We start from the raw sequence: 18125 nt of genomic DNA, 5'->3' as shown, positions 1-18125 counted from the left end.
GCCATGGCACTAAAAAAAGCTAATTTAGGCCCAAGAAGTTTGTCATTTAAAAATTCAGAAACAATTCTGTAGCTTTCACAATCTGGAACTTTCTTTTGTTTGGTAACATTGCTAGTGTACAAAAGTAAGTCAGGTAGCATAGCCTGAGCCCTGGATGCCACTTTAGCATTTTCCACCCATCTAACTGAACAGAACTTGTGGGGGAATCTGGATGAGTTTGTGTAACTTATAAAATCTCCTCTCCTAGAAGGTGAATTTTTGAACAAATTGTACAATGCCCTTAAAAACTGAACCAACTTCCAGCCTGTAGATGTAACACCTGTCTTAAAAGCATTATGCACAGTGTGCAGACCACATGTTCCTAATTGAAGAAAGTAAGGAGCATCAACATTCCCTTCATGTAAAACATATTCAAGGTCTTTAACTACTTTAATATTTACATTTGGCCCATCCATAGAAATTTGAATGGTTTTCTCAAGAAGCTGAGGAGGGACTAATTCTTGAATAGCTCCCAGAAGGTCACTGGCACAGGCCTTATTAAGGAAAGCAGAAGTGAAGTATCTACTAGTTACCTCATTGTTTATCATCGTCCCAAAATTTGACATGAATGTCCATTTGCTGACGTTGGGAGATTTTATTAAAGCTTTCATCAAATGCCAAAACAACATGTGGACAACTATTTAACTTATTTTTTAGTTTTTCAGTGAAAATGTACTACTGTGTAAGCTAACTTTGTTCTCTGTATCTGCAATTTACTAGCTATGGTACTGTCAGCAAACATGATGGGTAGCAAAGATGCCAAACCAGCAGCACTCCTAAATGACAAATGAAACATAACACTTGCTAAACACCATAAAATCTCTGCCTTGGACGTTTCTTCGTTAACAAGAAAAGTTTTTAATGCCGGAACTACACTGCTTGAGCAAGGCAAATCTAAAGATGGTGTAAGTGTTACAACCGAAGATTTAGGCTTTAAATCATTTTTTTTCTTAACGAACACATCCATAGGTAAAGATCTTGCCTTATTTGCTGCCGCAAATGTGTGCTTTGCACCTTTAGCATGACTAACAAGGGCGGTTCTACCCATACTACTAATATTGATTTTTCCATTACACAATTTGCACAATGCATTTGTACTACACTTGGGGTCCCTTTCCACCCACTCAAATTCATCTTTGTACTTATCACTGTACGTGGTAACGGAACACTTCGGCATATTAATTACACACTGTTGCAGATCACATAACCTTACTGTACAGAAAATAGTTATATTTACATCATAAAACAAATAGTTGTTACATCAAACTCTTTCTGTTGTTCACGTAAATAGGATATATTCATCATAAAACAAATATATGCAAAATCAAACTCAAATGCGGCGATTTATATTAAACGATTACTGTAAACATAAGACGGACTTGAGCCACGCACAAAAATACTTCAATTGATAAATCCTCAAATGCTGCGCGTATGGACTTCTAAACGTAATATTCCAACATCTCACACACTTCACTTGCGTAGAAAATCGTATAACCTTGTCCGAGCACTAAAATTGTACAACAAAGATGGCGAAGCGCGCGTGCGAACGAGGAAGCAAACAAGTCATGTGACTTGACTGTTGACTGCTAGAATGCATGCTGGGAGAAATATCGATCGATCGCTGTGCGCGTGCGTACCTGCGCAAGCAGACTCGTCACATTTTTTTTAATAGACATCGAAAACTGGTTACTCGCCATCATAATGCGTTATTTTAACTTACATTTAATAAGATAATTATTATTTGAAGAGTTTATACAACAATGTATTGGAAAGCTAAGGTTATTTACTGCTGATGCGTATTTCATGATGAAAAATCCCGCACATACACGTTCCCGACTCTCTACGAAAATTCCTGGCTTTTTCAAGGTATTCCCGGTGCTCACGAAAATTCACGGCTATTTCACGGATTTCCCGATTTCCCGGTTGAGTGGCCACCCTGGATAATCATTAAGATCACTTAAAAAGCACAAAATAATCTAAATTATGATCATGAAATACACGTAAAACACATGAATACTTCTCAAAAATATTAAATAGCAGTGTTTTAAACAATATCAAAAAACCTCAACGACCACTGAAAAAAATTACTAATCAAACTATTTAACAAGTAAGGAAGGACTGAAGACTGGGTTATTACGACTTCTACGTGCCATTCAGTTGCCTGCTCAAGCTGCATTAGCTGTTGTACCACCATCTATCTCCTCATGTTCAGCTAGCTGTTGCTCCTATTGGACACGTTGCTTTCTTGTCGTACGAAATGCTGCTCTAAACACTGTACTTTACCTTCAAACTGAAAAAAAATTGTTTCATCTATCTACTTCATTTAATCTTGAGTAGCTACTAGTTCACTTGGCATTTCTTCTTCTGCCCTCTTCATGTTGTCAATTTCAGTCTTCATGGCATTCTTCACCTCTAATAGGCTGTTCCTCATTTCACTCTAAATTTCCCTCTTCGTCTCCTCTTAACTGTTACGGTTTCATTTTTAACTCTTCCTGGCTAGTCTCCACTTTTCCCTAGCAATTCTTAATTTCCTCCTAGCCACTCTTCATTTCTTCCTGGCAACTCCTCAGTCCTCTAATTGCATTCATTTCCTCTTGATCACTCTCCACTTTATTCTTCATTTCAGCCAAGAAAACCATTGCAGTCTAAAGTTCGTTGTCACCAACTTCCTAGTCCACATACACTACCAGTCTGTCTTTACTGTCCTATTAACTACACTCAAATTTTACCTATGACCTAACCTAAGCTTTTACTCAAAACTAACTGCAGTTTCTAACTCTAACTTTACTTTGAATTGCTAAATTATTTTTTTAATAGTTTTTGTTTATTTTGTTTGCAAATTAAATATTATTTATCCTAAACCTATTAATTATGGCTATCCTTAATACTACAAATACTTTTGAAATTACAAAAAGATTATCTACCTGAAACTTAATCACTCAAATTAATAATTAAAAAAAAAAAAAAAAAAACATTGATACTTTTACAAGTTGGAAAACAGATTTGAAAGGATAGCCCAATGAATTAACTTAAGTTTTAAGTAATAATTAATATTTACAACATTAAATAAATAAAAAAAAAATCAATTTTCTGTACACAAAATAATCTAACTTTAAGAAGACCACTATTACCTATCCCCACCAGAGCTCAGCTCTACACTAGCTCTCTCAAATATTTGTCTCTCACAAATGCACTTAGTCCCAACACACTGCTTCACAATTTTCACTTGTTCGCGCCACCATAGTCTCTTATGCACCAACCTTCCCACCTGAAGCCCCCTCGTCATGCGGTTATCAGTCAACAAGAGATCACTCACCCTCTTCATTTCAGTGCCCTTGCACGTCGGTCTCCGTTCATTTATCTGCTAAGTCATGCCTTTGAAAGATCTTGTAGTTCTCAAAATGTCACGCGTCATCAGAATCCCCGACGCATTACTCAAACCTCCAAGAAAATGGCATCCTAGTTAAGCCACTTCACCCAATTGTGGCTCTGAGAACATTCCAAAACCTCGAAAGTTGCAGACAATTCTCCGGGCTCAATAAAAAAGTCCAGAAGGAGGGGAAGGGGGTAGCTTAAAGTAGCAATACAAGGTCGGACGCTACCTATGTCACGCCCTTACCACAGACAGGCGCCCTGCTGCGACCAACCTAGTTGCTAACTTTCATAAAAACTCTAATTTATTTTGGAATCATACAAATAAAAAAAACAGTAAAAATGCCAACAGTATAGGTACCATGCTGAAGTGTACAAGTGTGTGAGTGTGTGTGTTATGAGTGCACTCACAAAAGATATGATGGCGGCCAGCAATAGGATCTTCACAAGAAGATCATCGAACTGCTCCAGCACAAGCTGCCATATGGACTTGCCTGCAACAAGAACACAGACAAAATATTACCCACCATACTCCAAATACTGACACCAGTTACCACCACTTACACCCCGAAACTTCCTTCAGTCTCTACCACCTCACCCCCTTACACTACCTCCCGTCATTACTTATCATACCTCTAATTGTAGCACCAGTTACCAACACTTACAGCCCCTCACTGTCACTCAACCTTGATGCTAAATACTGTCATTACTTACCACCATTTACACACTAGTTACCATCACTTGCACCCCCATACTGTCTTAAGTCACTTCAAAAACAATCCCTTATGCTATCTCCTCTTGTAAATTACAACCACTTACACACCCAAACTGACTTCAGTTACTATCAATATATTACTACCTGATGCTACAGTCTGTCATATATATTCATCATTACAAATACAAATTTTAAACCAGAAGTGGTCCAAACAAGTCTACCGAAACAAATTGTAACCTTCCCTTGGGAATGATGGATTGTAATTCCCATACTAAGTTTTGTGCGCATGCTTGGAACTTCGGCACCAATCACACGACGAAGTTAACAAGTACACTTGTCTGCTCAAAGCTTCTGATGAGTTCTTCGTACCTATATGACCCAGGCTTATTCAAGTTTGCCAAGCTAATTGGTTTATTACCTGTTTTGGTATGACAAGTTTTCACATGTCAAAATTTGATTCCATTTTACCCTGCGAAAACACTATGCCATTTCCATAAATACAGTACTTTCTATGTATTATGAGTTAGGAAAGTATTTCTCAATTTATTCACTAACTTCTGACAGAATTCAACTTCAATTTGCAATTTCAAATTTCCTTGAAAATTTTCTTGAGTACTGTGTTATTTTACAGTTTGTCTGTTGAGGCGCTTGCTACTAAAAATTCCCTAGCAAAGGACTCATATGGTAATAAATCCAACAATAAGTCAGGTACATGATTATCTTAATCAGCTACATTTTCTGTTCCTCTTATGCAGATATTTCAATGTCAAACTCTCGAACAAGTAAACACAATCGGGTTAATCTACCAACAAAATTTTTTCCTGCTTTTAGGCAAGTCAGCCTAGCGGTTGGCCAATAATTTGACGTGTTCACCCAACAGTAGGTATTAGAATTTCTGTGAAAACCAAACTATTGCCAAAGTTTCTCTTTCCGTGACCGTATAATTCCTTTCGGCGCTATACAACATCCTACTTGCCATCACTATTGTTTTCTCAAATCCATTGTCGCCCAACTGTGCTAATTTTGCTCCCAAAGCATATGTGATATAAAGTGTATGTGATATAAATTCTTGACCTTGTACAGGATGATAGTGAACACATTCTTTTAGAAAAACTGCTTTCAGATAATTTGTCCATTATCATCCCACTTCCAAACAATGTTTTTAAGCAGCTCGAAAAACGAGATAGCTATCTTGGCTATTTGGTCACTGTAATTTTGGTTAAACCGTATCACTAGAAAAGTTCTTTAATGTTAAATAATTTAAAGAACTGGAAAATTTGTAGGGTTAAAATATGGCCTAAAAACGGTAGTTCTCGACTACAAAACACTGATTTCTTAAGTTTTAACATCATGCTGGCATTTCTCAAATTGATAATACTGTATGTATGAGCCTGATGTCGATGCACTTAGGTCCCAAGGTCGCACCTGAACACCTTGTAAATTCTGCTATCGCATCACATACCTAATACAAACAGCTCTCAAACTTTCTTTTAGAGGTATTTGCATGTACCTGGCTGACAAATCTAACATATCAAGGAATTTGAAACCTTGATATAAGCCTAAGATATTGATAGTCATGCACTGACTTTCGATCTTGTATCGTTATTTTGTTAATGTCACACACGTATAAACATTAACGAACAGACCCATCCTTTTTTCTTACATACAAAATAGGATTAGCACTTAGACTGGGTGCTCGCTTAACTATGTTCCAGTCAAGCCTGAGGTTGAAGGAATTCCTCCGCTTCTTTCAAATATTTAGCCGAAATGGTATATGATTTCCAATGAAATGTTTCTCTGGGCTACACTCTGATGTTAGCTTGATACTAGTTATTCCATCCTGGTTTGTCAGAGAATGTTTCTTTATGAAGAAATAACACATCAAACCACTGCCAGTTCAATTCAGAACTACTAACTGCAGTCACCTCTTGAACAACCTTAAGCAAGAAGACTGCAGTAGCTATCAACCCATCTACTGAGCTACTACACATCTGAACTGTCGCTGTTTCCTTTCTAATAAGTGAAACACATCTGTCAGAAACTTAACATTTTTCAGCAGTGGTTGGTAAGTCTTGACGTCTATCAACATAACCATTCATCGTCCAAAATCCATAATGACATTAAATTTTGTGATAAAATCAGTGCCTAATATAATTCATTTTGCTAAGCCTTTTCCAATAAGTACTGAGACTTGCTTGGTAATTCCTTGTCCATTTTATTTCCAATTATGTCTGATTATTAATTATAAGACTAGCACATGATGTTACTCTCAGGGAACAAACGTAATTTAACTCCTGTACTCTCAATCATTGCAACACAACTGTACTGAAAAACTAAATTTCAGCTTCACTGTCTAATGATATTGGTAATTTTATACTGTTTACTAATAACAAGATTTCTGAACATGAATCTTTTGCGTTGATGGGAGTGTCATACTGCTCGTCCATAAAAAATTCTCGCTCATTTTCCTACAGAACTATTGTACATATATTTTTACTGTTTTCTTTACCATTAATATAGTAACTGCACTTGGGTAACCTAAAGAATTAACCGCTTCATTACCATATTGGATTGACGTCAGGAGCTTCATTTCCCCAATCCTTCCTAGTTTTCAAAGTTCTGTTGTGGATTAGTCATAGTTGATGGTGGCAAAGTCATAATCATAGTATTGTTATACATTGTTATACCTACAGAGAGGTTTTCTCCTTGTGACACATTTTCCTGTGGATTTTAAAATCTAGTATTCAAAATAGTATTCCACACTCGCATATTCTCGACATTATACTTTAAAACGTGCTGCTTTTCATTGCTGCACACTGTGATGGGTAAAACTGTTTGCATGCTGCTCATTGCCCTGTTGAACATGGTGCTTGCAACAACTGAGTTGCAGCTTGTACAGTGGTTTCTTGACTATGCTGAATCCAGCCTGCCCCATTCTGTATTTCCGCAGTTTGTTGTAATGGTGACTAGTGGTGCACCGATGCGGATACCGATGAATCGTAATCGGCGATTATGGGTACTTACCGATTAATCGTAATCGGCGATTATCTTAACGATTACTTTGCCGATTATCTACGTCCCGGCGTAATTAAGTAGGTTTTTACCGTGTAATATGTTGTTACTTGTTACACATTTTAGGACGAAATACGGTAATATTTGTATATATTACAAAATTCATCTAACTCCGTCATATCAAGATTACAGATATTTCGTTAAGTTTAATAAATTTCATTGCCCCTAACAAAAAATACATTTTTCCTACACGTTTATTTACGTTTCGTCTTTTGTTCTGTCTTTTGTTTAGTGGCCTTGTACATTACCTATAGCCAGAGACGTAAAATAAATGGCACGCAATCAAAATACCACAAGCAGTTGCAGTAGATTCTATGAGAATCGATCTTTTCGAGTCGTAGTAGCGTTCAAAATCGTGGTCCCGATACCTTTCAGAGTTTATCACTGCGTTTTACAAACTCGTTATGGGCGTCTTTGGTAACATTGTCCGTTGTGTTATTTGTATGTAACGTGAAAAGTGAAAAAGTATTTATAATTTTATATATTCAGTCAAAATTAATAAAATCACATGTGCTAGAATTGGTTTTGAGTCATGTTTATATAATTATAGTGAGATGGTGACTAGGGAGAAAAAAAGTGAAGTGTGGAAACATTTTTCTATAAACTCAAGTGAACAAAATATAGCAACATGTTTACATTGTTAACCGGTAATTTCTCGATGCAACCTTATGTGATAGTCGATAATAATGCTAGTTTTCCGCAACAAAAACTTACCCACTGTAAATAACAATTATTAGACTGTAGTTCAAGTTGTTTACAATAACAAATATAAATAGAAGTTAATTTAATTTACACTTTGCAATGACTTAATAGTGTATTTTATATATTTTTATACTGTTGTTATAACTGTATTCTCTATTTTACCTAATCTTGTTATTAAATTCACATGGGAATAAAAATTTTTGTGTGCATTATTACACTTAAAAAAATTTGTTTATATAATCGGTAACTGAATCGGTATCTGCCGATTATTGCTCTCATAATCGGTAATCGAATCGGTAATCGGTAAAGTCATATCGGTGCACCACTAATGGTGACTAATTGTCTACCCCTTATTTCTAAGTTTTAACTATAATTCTGTCTATGGTGTTTGATTATTTTCAAAACAGTGCCTACCTTACAAACCCCTATTTTATAGCTTAACCTTAAAGTATGGGCTTGTGGTGCTCATTATTCTCACACAGTGTCGTTCCTCCTGTGTTTCCACGTCTGGTGTAATGGTGCAGGTGCGTTTGTGTTCCTACACACATTTACTTTCCTGGGGGTGTTCTGTCTATCTAACTTCTATAGTCTATAGCAGGGGTCGCCAAATGGCGGACCGCGGTCCGCATCCGCACCGCCGACCCATTTTGTGTGGACCGCGAGAACACAGCAACTTGCACTAAAGAGTACGTAATTTAATAAAACTGTATCGCCCGCATTATCTTTGTTGACGTCAATTCGAAAACGGCCGGGCGACGTAACGAGCTAACAAGCTAGAAAGAGTTCACAGATTGCGAAAGCCTTGATCGTCGCAGTGGGGAAGCGTGAGGGGCGTTGCGAGGGCGACTGTATTCACGCGATCGCGCTGCCGGCCACCGGGGGAGGGGGGCAGTGGTTTGTTTTAATTTTGAGTGACGGACGTCGCGACAATCCACGTGCTTGAAATATTACGTTTGCTTGTTTACTTTACGAGTTTATGTACCTACCTGTTTACATAAGCGAGTTTTATTACTATGGAACTGAAAAAAAGAAAAGTTGAAGATGAAAATAGAAAGTTTTTGCCAGAATGGACCGATTTTCATTGTTTACATTGCCAAATCGTGCTGGAGCAGTACCAATGTGCTTGATTTGTAACCAAACAGTGGCATAAATTAAAAGCCTAAATATAAAACAACATTATGATACCAAACACAAATCATTTGCTGAAAACTTTCCACTTGGTAGTGATCTGCGTAAGTCTAAAGTTGCAAGTTTACTATCAAGTTACTCATCTTCAACCCAGATCATAAGTCGCTCAATGACTGAGCAGGTAAAATGCAGTGAGGTTTTGTTACGTATTTCTTGGACTGTTGCTAAGCATATGAAACCATTTACTGATGCTGACGTAGTTAAAGAATGCTTTCTTGAGGCAGGTAATGCTTTATTTGAGAACAAAAAGGATGTTGTTGAGACGATACAACGGATTCTGTTATCTGCTTCTACTAGCACCAGAAATACACATGTTTTGGCAGAAGAAAATCATTGTGATGTGAAGTGGCAGTTAAATAATGCAAACTATTACGCCTTGGCTATGGATGAATCATGCGATGTCAAAGATATGGCACAGTTAATTATTTTTGTACGCTACCTGGACCAAACGAGAGAAACTTTTGTTGAGGAGATTTTGGCTCTTTTGCCACTATTAGGAAGAACCCGAGGAGAAGACATGATGAAAGCAGTGATGGATTATTTTGATTAAGATGAGTTAGACTTAAAGCTTTCATCGGTAACTACTGATGGTGTGCCAGCAATGGTTGGGAGTTAAAAAGGACTAGTTCACCTGTTGAGTAGCATTGCAAGATGTAATGAAAATTTCATTTCCTCCCACTGTATTATTCAACAAACTGTGCTTTGCTGCAAACTCAATCATAATTTTGAGCATATTATGCAAGAAGTGATGAAAATAGTAAATTTTCTTCATGCAAAATCATCACTGCAACATCGTGAATTGAAATCATTTCTTGAACAAGTTGATGCACAATATGATGATCTACTGTTGCATAATAATGTGAGATGGTTAATCAAAGTCTGCGTTTTAGAAAGATTCTTCAGCATTTTAGAACACTTGAAGACATATCTTTTCAACAGTGATCAGACTTAAGCAAACACCTACTTAAGTTTTCTATACGAAAAAGAAAATGCAGTTGCCATTGCTTTCTTGACGGATATTTTAAAACATATCAATGACCTGAACCTTGAACTTCAAGGCAAGGGAAAGCTTGTATGGGATCTCATGTCCGAAGTAAAAAGATTTTCGCGAAAACTCGATCTCTTTATTAATGATCTTGTTAATGAATGCTTACACTTCCCCAATTGAAATAAAATAATCAGCAGTGACAACGAGATTGATGTCGACCAATACAAGATGTTCATTACGGGTCTTAAATCGTAATTGAAAAACAGGTTCACAGATTTTAAGAAAATTGAGAATGTTGTAGAAATCCTCAGCAGCATTTACTCTCTGCATCCTGATGGTGAATGGAGCAACGAAGCTGCAATTGTTTTCGAGAGTGATAAAGCTACTCTGCAGATGGAAATGATCGATTTCCAAAAAAACACAGTTATAAAACACAATCATGCGTAAGTTTCCAATGAAGAGTTCTGGAAAAAATTTGTGTGTGGTAATAAATATCCAGAATTACAAATATTAACTTTGAAACTTCTTACTTTGTTTGGGTCAACATATATTTGTGAAGAAGCATTTTCGAAGATGTACTTCATTAAGAATAAATAGTGAATTTGACTTACTGATGAACATCTTCAGGATTTAATGTCAATAGCTTGAACCAATTTTACTCCAAACCTCAGACAGATAGTCCGCAACAAAAAATGTCATTTTTCTCATTGATATGTAAAAAAAAATACTTTTGTTATTTCCATAATTACATTTCTTTAATAAATATTTTTTTCTATAAAACGTTGTGCGGACCACGATGGTCATTTCATTTTTTAAAAAGGACCCCGAGCGAAAATAATTGGTGACCCCTGGTCTATAGTATGTAAGCAATTGAAGTCGACGATGCTATACTTGTATTGCCTGCCTATCAGTTGCAGTTTAAATTTAAATCAGTAGCTGTGACAATATCACCAGAATAAACTCCTCGTCCTCCATTTTACAGTCTGTATACCATGTTCGTTCATACATGTCACTTATATGAGCCTCCCATTTTTTACCTTTCTTAAGGTCATATTTTTTAGAATGCAACTATATTCTTAAGTTGCTTTGGATACAAGTACTCCAAAACTGTTATAAAAAGAATTTTTGTAATGACCTGTATTTACATACCTTGTCCTGCAACAATTCGCACAAAAATAAGCTATGTTTTCTGAACTATTACTAACACATTTTCACTTTTCTACCTCCGTCAGTACGAACACCTTGCAGTACTCCTCAAAATGTAAGAATATTTTTGGATTCTAAGTAGTTTTCCCTGCACACATCTGAATGTTATCAGCCGCTGCTTTGCTGGGTGGTGAAGCACAAGAACTGGGTCAGTCATCACAGTGCGATAATCCTTGCGGTCTGTGTATTGTCAGTATTACTTTCAGCTAACTACAGACACTCACATTTTCATGTCGAATTCTTGGTCAATGTTGTGTTTAATACTTGTGCTATTTTTATAACCTTTTTTCGCTCTCCCATCCCCTTCACTCATGTTTCTCCTATTATTCCTTATTCTCCTTGTTATGTCTCTCCACCTCTTTTCATTTCTCCCCATTATGCCATTCCTCTAATTCACGTTCCTTCTCTTGTAAGAACTGAAACATCTGTTCTAATCTCGATATAAGATTCATGACTATCGGTGCAACTGCCTCAAATGTTTGTTGTGTTTCTGCAGTGTCTTGGCCTACATTTACCTCCTCCTCATGTCACCTCTCCAAGTTGCTAGCTATTCCTTTTCCCCTTCTCCCAATACTTCTGTCAAGTCTCTCTGATGTTGGGCTCGAACCATTTAGTTACCTCTCAAAAAGTAGTGTAAACAGTTTTCCTCAGCCATCTCCTGACCTTTTCAACTACTCACTCCTAAACCTTGTTTATACTTGTGTATTAAGTCCAGCTTTACGTTGGGTTGCCAGAAATGATACCAGAACAAAAGTGAGGAAACATAAGCATTTAAGAGTGATTAGAATGATATTGTCTCCACTTACCAAATTACATGGGTAGGTCAGAATCAAATCATTAAGAAAACAAAGAAGACCAGATAATATTAAAGTAGGATCCTGGTAAAAAAAAAAAAAAAAAAAAAAAAAGGTGCATGCACTTTTGTACATGCATTAAAGTTATACACCAATCCCTCACTTAGCACGTCTTCAGACTGAGCGAATTCATTTAGCACGATGTAAGTTTTACTGCCCCAGTCTTGAATAGCATCTGTAAATTTCAGTTAGCACGAAATCGACACAGGAAAGAAAGAAAAAAGTCTGGCATGATGCCACAAAGTCTGTTTCAACTCGGTAAACACAGATATAATGTGGCATATAGATAGCCATACAAGGGGGGAAGAGATGCATGCGCAGGCCTGACTACGCTAACAGCTGTTGTTCAAACATCAGCTATGGCAAGTTAATTTGCGGCTATGGAGTGTAAAGGACCAAATGTTTTTACGTCCGAGCATATGCCACTGGGTTGTATTGTTGTTGAACGGCCACACACCGGGCTGTGATGAACTGAGACTAGCGAGTAGCAGGGAACTCGCACAAACACAGAGCAACATCTTTCCATTCGTTTTCCGGTAACTGTACATGCGCAAGCACCTGCAGTTGGAATCATAGTGGAATCATAGCTTCCAAGTGAGAGCATAATGCATTCGGGTTCAAGTATTTGTGACAAAACTAGGTTGGTTGCACTTTAGTTTTAAGCAAGTCAACTGTGCGCACAAATGTATGAAACAAGGACTCTATCAAATGTTTATATAAGTCTGATGCTGTTGGTTGTACTAACGCAAAAACATTTGTCATTATATATCGAAAAAGAAATGAACAGATGATTCTCATGGAAAAGGTTGTTATATGAATGGTGCAATGAAATAAAAATGACGGGCGTGACAGGATTGGTGTGAACCAAGCGATGATACACGAATAAGCACTTTAATTTTTGAAAAATTAAAATGTAAATATCTGGACAGTAATATTGGTTTCACTGCCAGTAAAGGATGGTTTGGAAAGTTTGCGGAAAGGTACGTGACGCGAGTTGAAGGTTCACACCCGGACGGGCAAATCAGCCAGATGACTGATGATACAGTACATAACCACGTATTTCCCGTTATGCGGTGACGTATTTGTCATACACAGTGCGATGGGAGGCATATAAAGATAAATGGTGTGACATATTTATAGTTGAGTGGTATTCAATACATTTATATTATGTAAAGTATATTTTCCTACACAATTTTGGAACATATTAAATAAATTACAGTTGCTATTTATGGAAACTCATGCTTCAGAATACTCGATTTCGAATAACACGAGCATTTTTAGGAATGAATTAGTCGTTCTAAGTGAGGGATAGGTGTATAGCAAAGATAGCTAATGTTGTGGCTGTAGCCAAATCTCCAAATTCTAGTGCAGAGTCCCGTAGGAATCTGGACTGCCCCACACACGGGAGATGTCTTGCCCAATGACTCGTTAGAACTCTAATTCTCATTAAAGTGAAAAAATTATATTTAAATTTAGGCAGCCCACCAAAGACTAACAGAGCTAAGAAAAAGACTGAAAGACAATATTGCTATCTGGATAGCTTTATAAAGGTGAAATTTATCGAAGAATGTTTAATGCAGATATATATCAAATAGGAATATTCAACAATCAAAATATGGAAGTGAAGACTATCCTATAATAAAGTAAATTGAAAACTTTGATGAAATAATAGTGCTAGTGGCAGGTTGCTCACTATTTATATGTACCAATCATAAAAATTAAAATTTTTATGATTTATAATTTAATACACTTTCTCAAAATAATAATAAATAACATAGAGTGCTGACAAGAAGTTATGCTGTGTGAAGTATACATGATTTTGTCAACGTTAACTACGATTCCGCCAGTCTTACGAAATTCACGTATTTATATTTGTTCGAGATCACACCCTCACAAAACAACTAATCCCAGCTTTTCAATCAACACAATTGTCTCCATTTTGACTTTTTTTACAGTGAAATCTAGCAATTTCTCAGATATTTCTCTGCAATTTAAATTGCTGTCTTCTTGCAAAGTATTACATAACTTCTTCATAGGCGTGCCTACAGTGGGGGCCAGGTGGGCCATGGCCCCCCCCTAATGTAATCACTCAGATCGGCATTTTCTCTAATGCTTTCGTTAATATTCGTATATTCCTGGCACTGTAACACTCAAACTGTTTTTCAGTGTTGCAGCATGCAAATTAACTATATTTTTAAACATTTTATCGTTCTGGAAATACAGCCGCCTTAGTTTATTAAAAACACGAGGTCCCTTAAAATGGCCAAGAAAAATAAATATTTTAGGAGGTTTGTTAAAGTCTGTTGTCTGAATTGCTGTGTTTGCATTCACTAAAAAGAAGTTCATTTCAAGGTAGATCTAGACCAAGCTATTGGAAAATTTGAGGGGGAAAAATGTGTAAGTACCCTTTAAACATTGTCTCTGGGAAAAAAAAACATATTTTCAAGATTGTTAAAATTATACGGATATAAATATTAACTAGTAAACATATCTCGTTGATACTGCACAAAAATATAAACACGGCAATGAGTGAATTTATTTAGGCTATTTAACATTCTAAATTCAGCTTCTGATTTAAAAATTTAGCAGGGCCCCCCCTAATAGAAATGTTTGGGCACGCCTATGAACTTCTTTACTGTTGGGACTGATTCTAATAGAGGAAAAAACTCACCGATTTTTCTCAACCTACTTTAATTTCTTTCCTATACGGTTTTCTTTACCTGGGTGTGTAAATTTTTTTTAAACTGATATAGCTTTTTCCCTTTCCCTGTGTGTGTATTTGTTCTATTGGTAATATTGAAATACCTGTTGCTACACTAGTTGATTCAGAAAAATTGTACATTAAAATTTCACTTAAATGTGTAATAGCATTGTAAACTACATCTATGGTGCTTGTCCCTGCAGTGGTGTACCTAATATAATATGCTATTTAAATTCCGATGCAAAAGCCAGTTCGTAAATTGGATTGTGTAATTCAGACCCTCAGACATCCATGCATGAACGATATCATCAACCAGGAGGCAGCTGCAGACACTCTCAAGCGTAGTATCAAATTTTCTGTTGGATAATTTTGGTCAAACACAAGTTTGATTCAATCCATGTTTACTTTAAATGGTTTAATACAAGACTGGAATGTCTCTTGGGCAAATCTAATCAGTTTCTTTGTCAGTTTGTTTCTACTTTTAATACATAGTTTTTAGTTTTAATTCTTACTTGACCCTTTCCCTAATGAATTACACTTCACAGGCATGCCAACACAAATCCTCCCCGCCCAAAGTTTAATTTATAATTGAGGACCCAGTTAACCGAATGCCCAATTAATTGGGTTACGGATAATCGAGATTCTACTGTATTGCACAATGGAATTTTTTTTTAATTTGTGCTAAATTGTATTTTCCTGCTTATAATGTTTTTTTTTTCCTTATGCCCCCTTGAAAAATGTTATAACAGTGTTTGCCTGTAATATATATTAATTTAATTCAAACAATCACAGCAATATATTTACAGAATATTATTTTCAGTATAATCTTAACAATAAAATATTTATATGGAAAATCTAAATTTAACATAAAACTTAGCTTTTTAATTTACATTCTTTGGGGAAACACAACTTCACTGAGAGTTTGAGTTTTAATAAATGCACAGCTACTGCAGTCTGTCTGTAGTGAGGAGGTTCTCATTGGTTAACAACATAAAACATATAAGAATATTAAAGCATTACATTAAATGAAAATTCAATAACATTTTCAAACACAGTACTAGCCATGAAGATTTATTGTTCAAGTCTAATTTGAAAGGTTTCAATGTGAAATCTGATAGTTTGAGAAAGTATTAGCTAAGCATGAAATAGATTTACTATTTGCTGGAACATACTATAAGTAAAGCATGTACAAAAGGAAAATTTTACATCAGGTTTTTGAAAATTAAAGATAACTTCACAGGGATTTTCAATTACTTAACATTATCATACAAAATGAATGTTTTATTTAGCTTTGAATAAAACACACTGGCTCTGCTTCACTAATGGTGAGTAGTGAAGTTGGAGTGAAACCGACCAGTGCAGGGTCTCACTGCGGAGCAGTGAAAAAGGCAAGTGCAACTTAACTGTATTTGTACACAAACAGATACAAGTACAACTCACTGTAGAGTTAGTGTTTAGATGTAAAACATGAATGCAAACTCACCTTCCTCTGCGGGTAATTCTGAAACAAAGAGAGAACACTTTTAGAATTAGATATTAAAAACTTAAGATTATTTATACAAGAACTGTGAGACAAGCACATTATTTTTTTGTGCATTATTTGTTTGTTCGACAAAAAACTTCAATTTAAAATTAATTATTATAAATTTTTAGTTCATTCAACAATAAAAGCATGTTTTTGTAAAAGTTTTTTGAACTATAAGTTTATTTCTTGTTATTTTTTAACTGCATAGTACATAGTTTTATAAAATGTCTATTATAAATTTAGACAATTTCTGCAGGCAATCTGTCTACATTTGTCATTTGTGAACACTATTCCTACATTTTCACCATTTTGTCATTCATTCTTTAAAGTATTTTAGTAAAGCCTATGTGTATAATATACCAGAAAACACGTGATACGGCAGGAGCAAACTTAGTCGCCTATGAGGGTGGGATAAGCCTAACCTAAAAGTCACTAAATTTTTGGTATAAAATGTGATAAAACAATGGAGCAGACTGCTAGGAGCATATAAACAGCAACATTATCTGCATTTTCAACCTTATCAGTGCATGTATTTTATTTTTACTATTGAATATTTATTATCACACAATGGAAAGCTGAATATAATTAAGAAAACTGGTAGACATTATTGTGTAGGTATTGCATTTTGAAACAACCAGAAAATTAGAGGAACTAAAAATACAATTTTCTTAATTTTATTACTTTTTTCACATTAATTTTTTACTAATTATATATAAACAGTTCCTTTGTTTATAATTAATTGTTTTTAAGTGATTTGAAAAGATCAATCTAGTATTATAATAAAGAACCCACAAATATTTTGCAATACATTATTCACAAAGTTATGAAACAAAGCTAATATATACAGAAATTTACATATACATAATATTTGAGTAAAATAATTCAAATTAAATTTCAAATGAAAATACAACCATATAATAATAGTCTTATCTGGATTTTCAGGAGTTTGAATACTTAATGCAAAGCAACAAGTTATGTTAATATGTACTGCAAGTGTACAAGAAAAAATAATCTGACAAATATCTGCGTTGTTTTGACCCAAAAACATTTTTTTTAAAAGTCTCTGCGATATTTACTACAAAGATGGTTATTGTTCTGGGAATATCTGCGATGACTATAACAGTTTTTCTTCTTTTTCATGTTTGTGTACAGAAATTATTTTTGCAATGTTTAAAAAATGTTGATTTATTACTGTTCTTGCCAGGATATTTACATATATAGGTCTATTTTATATGCTGTCAAGGAATTTAGATATTTCTTAACACATGAAAGAAAATTCACCAACAAAGATACGAAGGAATATAAATATATTCTCCCTCCACTCTGGAATCTAGGAGGGCGGCTGGCGGAGATAGCATGCCTCGTGCTAATAGTAGCACACTTGATGTGTGTGTTGCGAGCAGTGGCTGAAACACTTGTGTCTTTATCACGGCACATCCACGCCTATTTTTAAATTAACTCCTTTTCTTCAGTCTTTCACGTGCCATAAATGTTGGAAAGCTATAAACTTTCTCAACAGATAAAAAAAATATATTTGGTATAAAAATTAAAGTGAACTAAATTATATTTTACTGAATTTACCCATACAGTCTGTGTTAAACTGTCACTATGAATAAAAATTACAGGTGAGATAAAAACACCGAGAGCGACACCGCACGTCCATCCCCGACCAGGCAAACAAGCTCTCACAAATATCTTGTCTTAAGAGAAGCATGGTTGTCACAGTGACTAAGTAGCAACAGGGCCTCAAGTTGATTTTTTAA

At 35.5% G+C, this 18125-nt stretch overlaps 1 protein-coding gene across 9 annotated transcripts in view; it reads right to left on the bottom strand.

The window, feature by feature from the left end:
- Positions 1-18125, bottom strand: part of LOC134527327 (calcium-transporting ATPase sarcoplasmic/endoplasmic reticulum type) — a 337718-nt gene that overhangs the window by 245487 nt on the left and 74106 nt on the right. For all 9 annotated transcript variants that reach the window (XR_010074164.1, XM_063359900.1, XM_063359894.1 and 6 more), the window contains exons 3-4: positions 16321-16338; positions 3823-3905 (exon numbers count right to left, since the gene is read on the bottom strand). Coding sequence is in view for 8 of the 9 variants with exons in the window: in XM_063359900.1 (XP_063215970.1) it covers positions 3823-3905; positions 16321-16338 (101 nt within the window). In the remaining variant the exon portion in view is untranslated. The remainder of the gene's footprint in view (positions 1-3822; positions 3906-16320; positions 16339-18125) is intronic.

This window comes from Bacillus rossius, chromosome 1 (genome assembly GCF_032445375.1).
Source record: "Bacillus rossius redtenbacheri isolate Brsri chromosome 1, Brsri_v3, whole genome shotgun sequence".
In the NCBI taxonomy this organism is placed as follows: domain Eukaryota; kingdom Metazoa; phylum Arthropoda; class Insecta; order Phasmatodea; family Bacillidae; genus Bacillus; species Bacillus rossius.
This window is presented reverse-complemented; position numbering and strand designations above follow the sequence as displayed.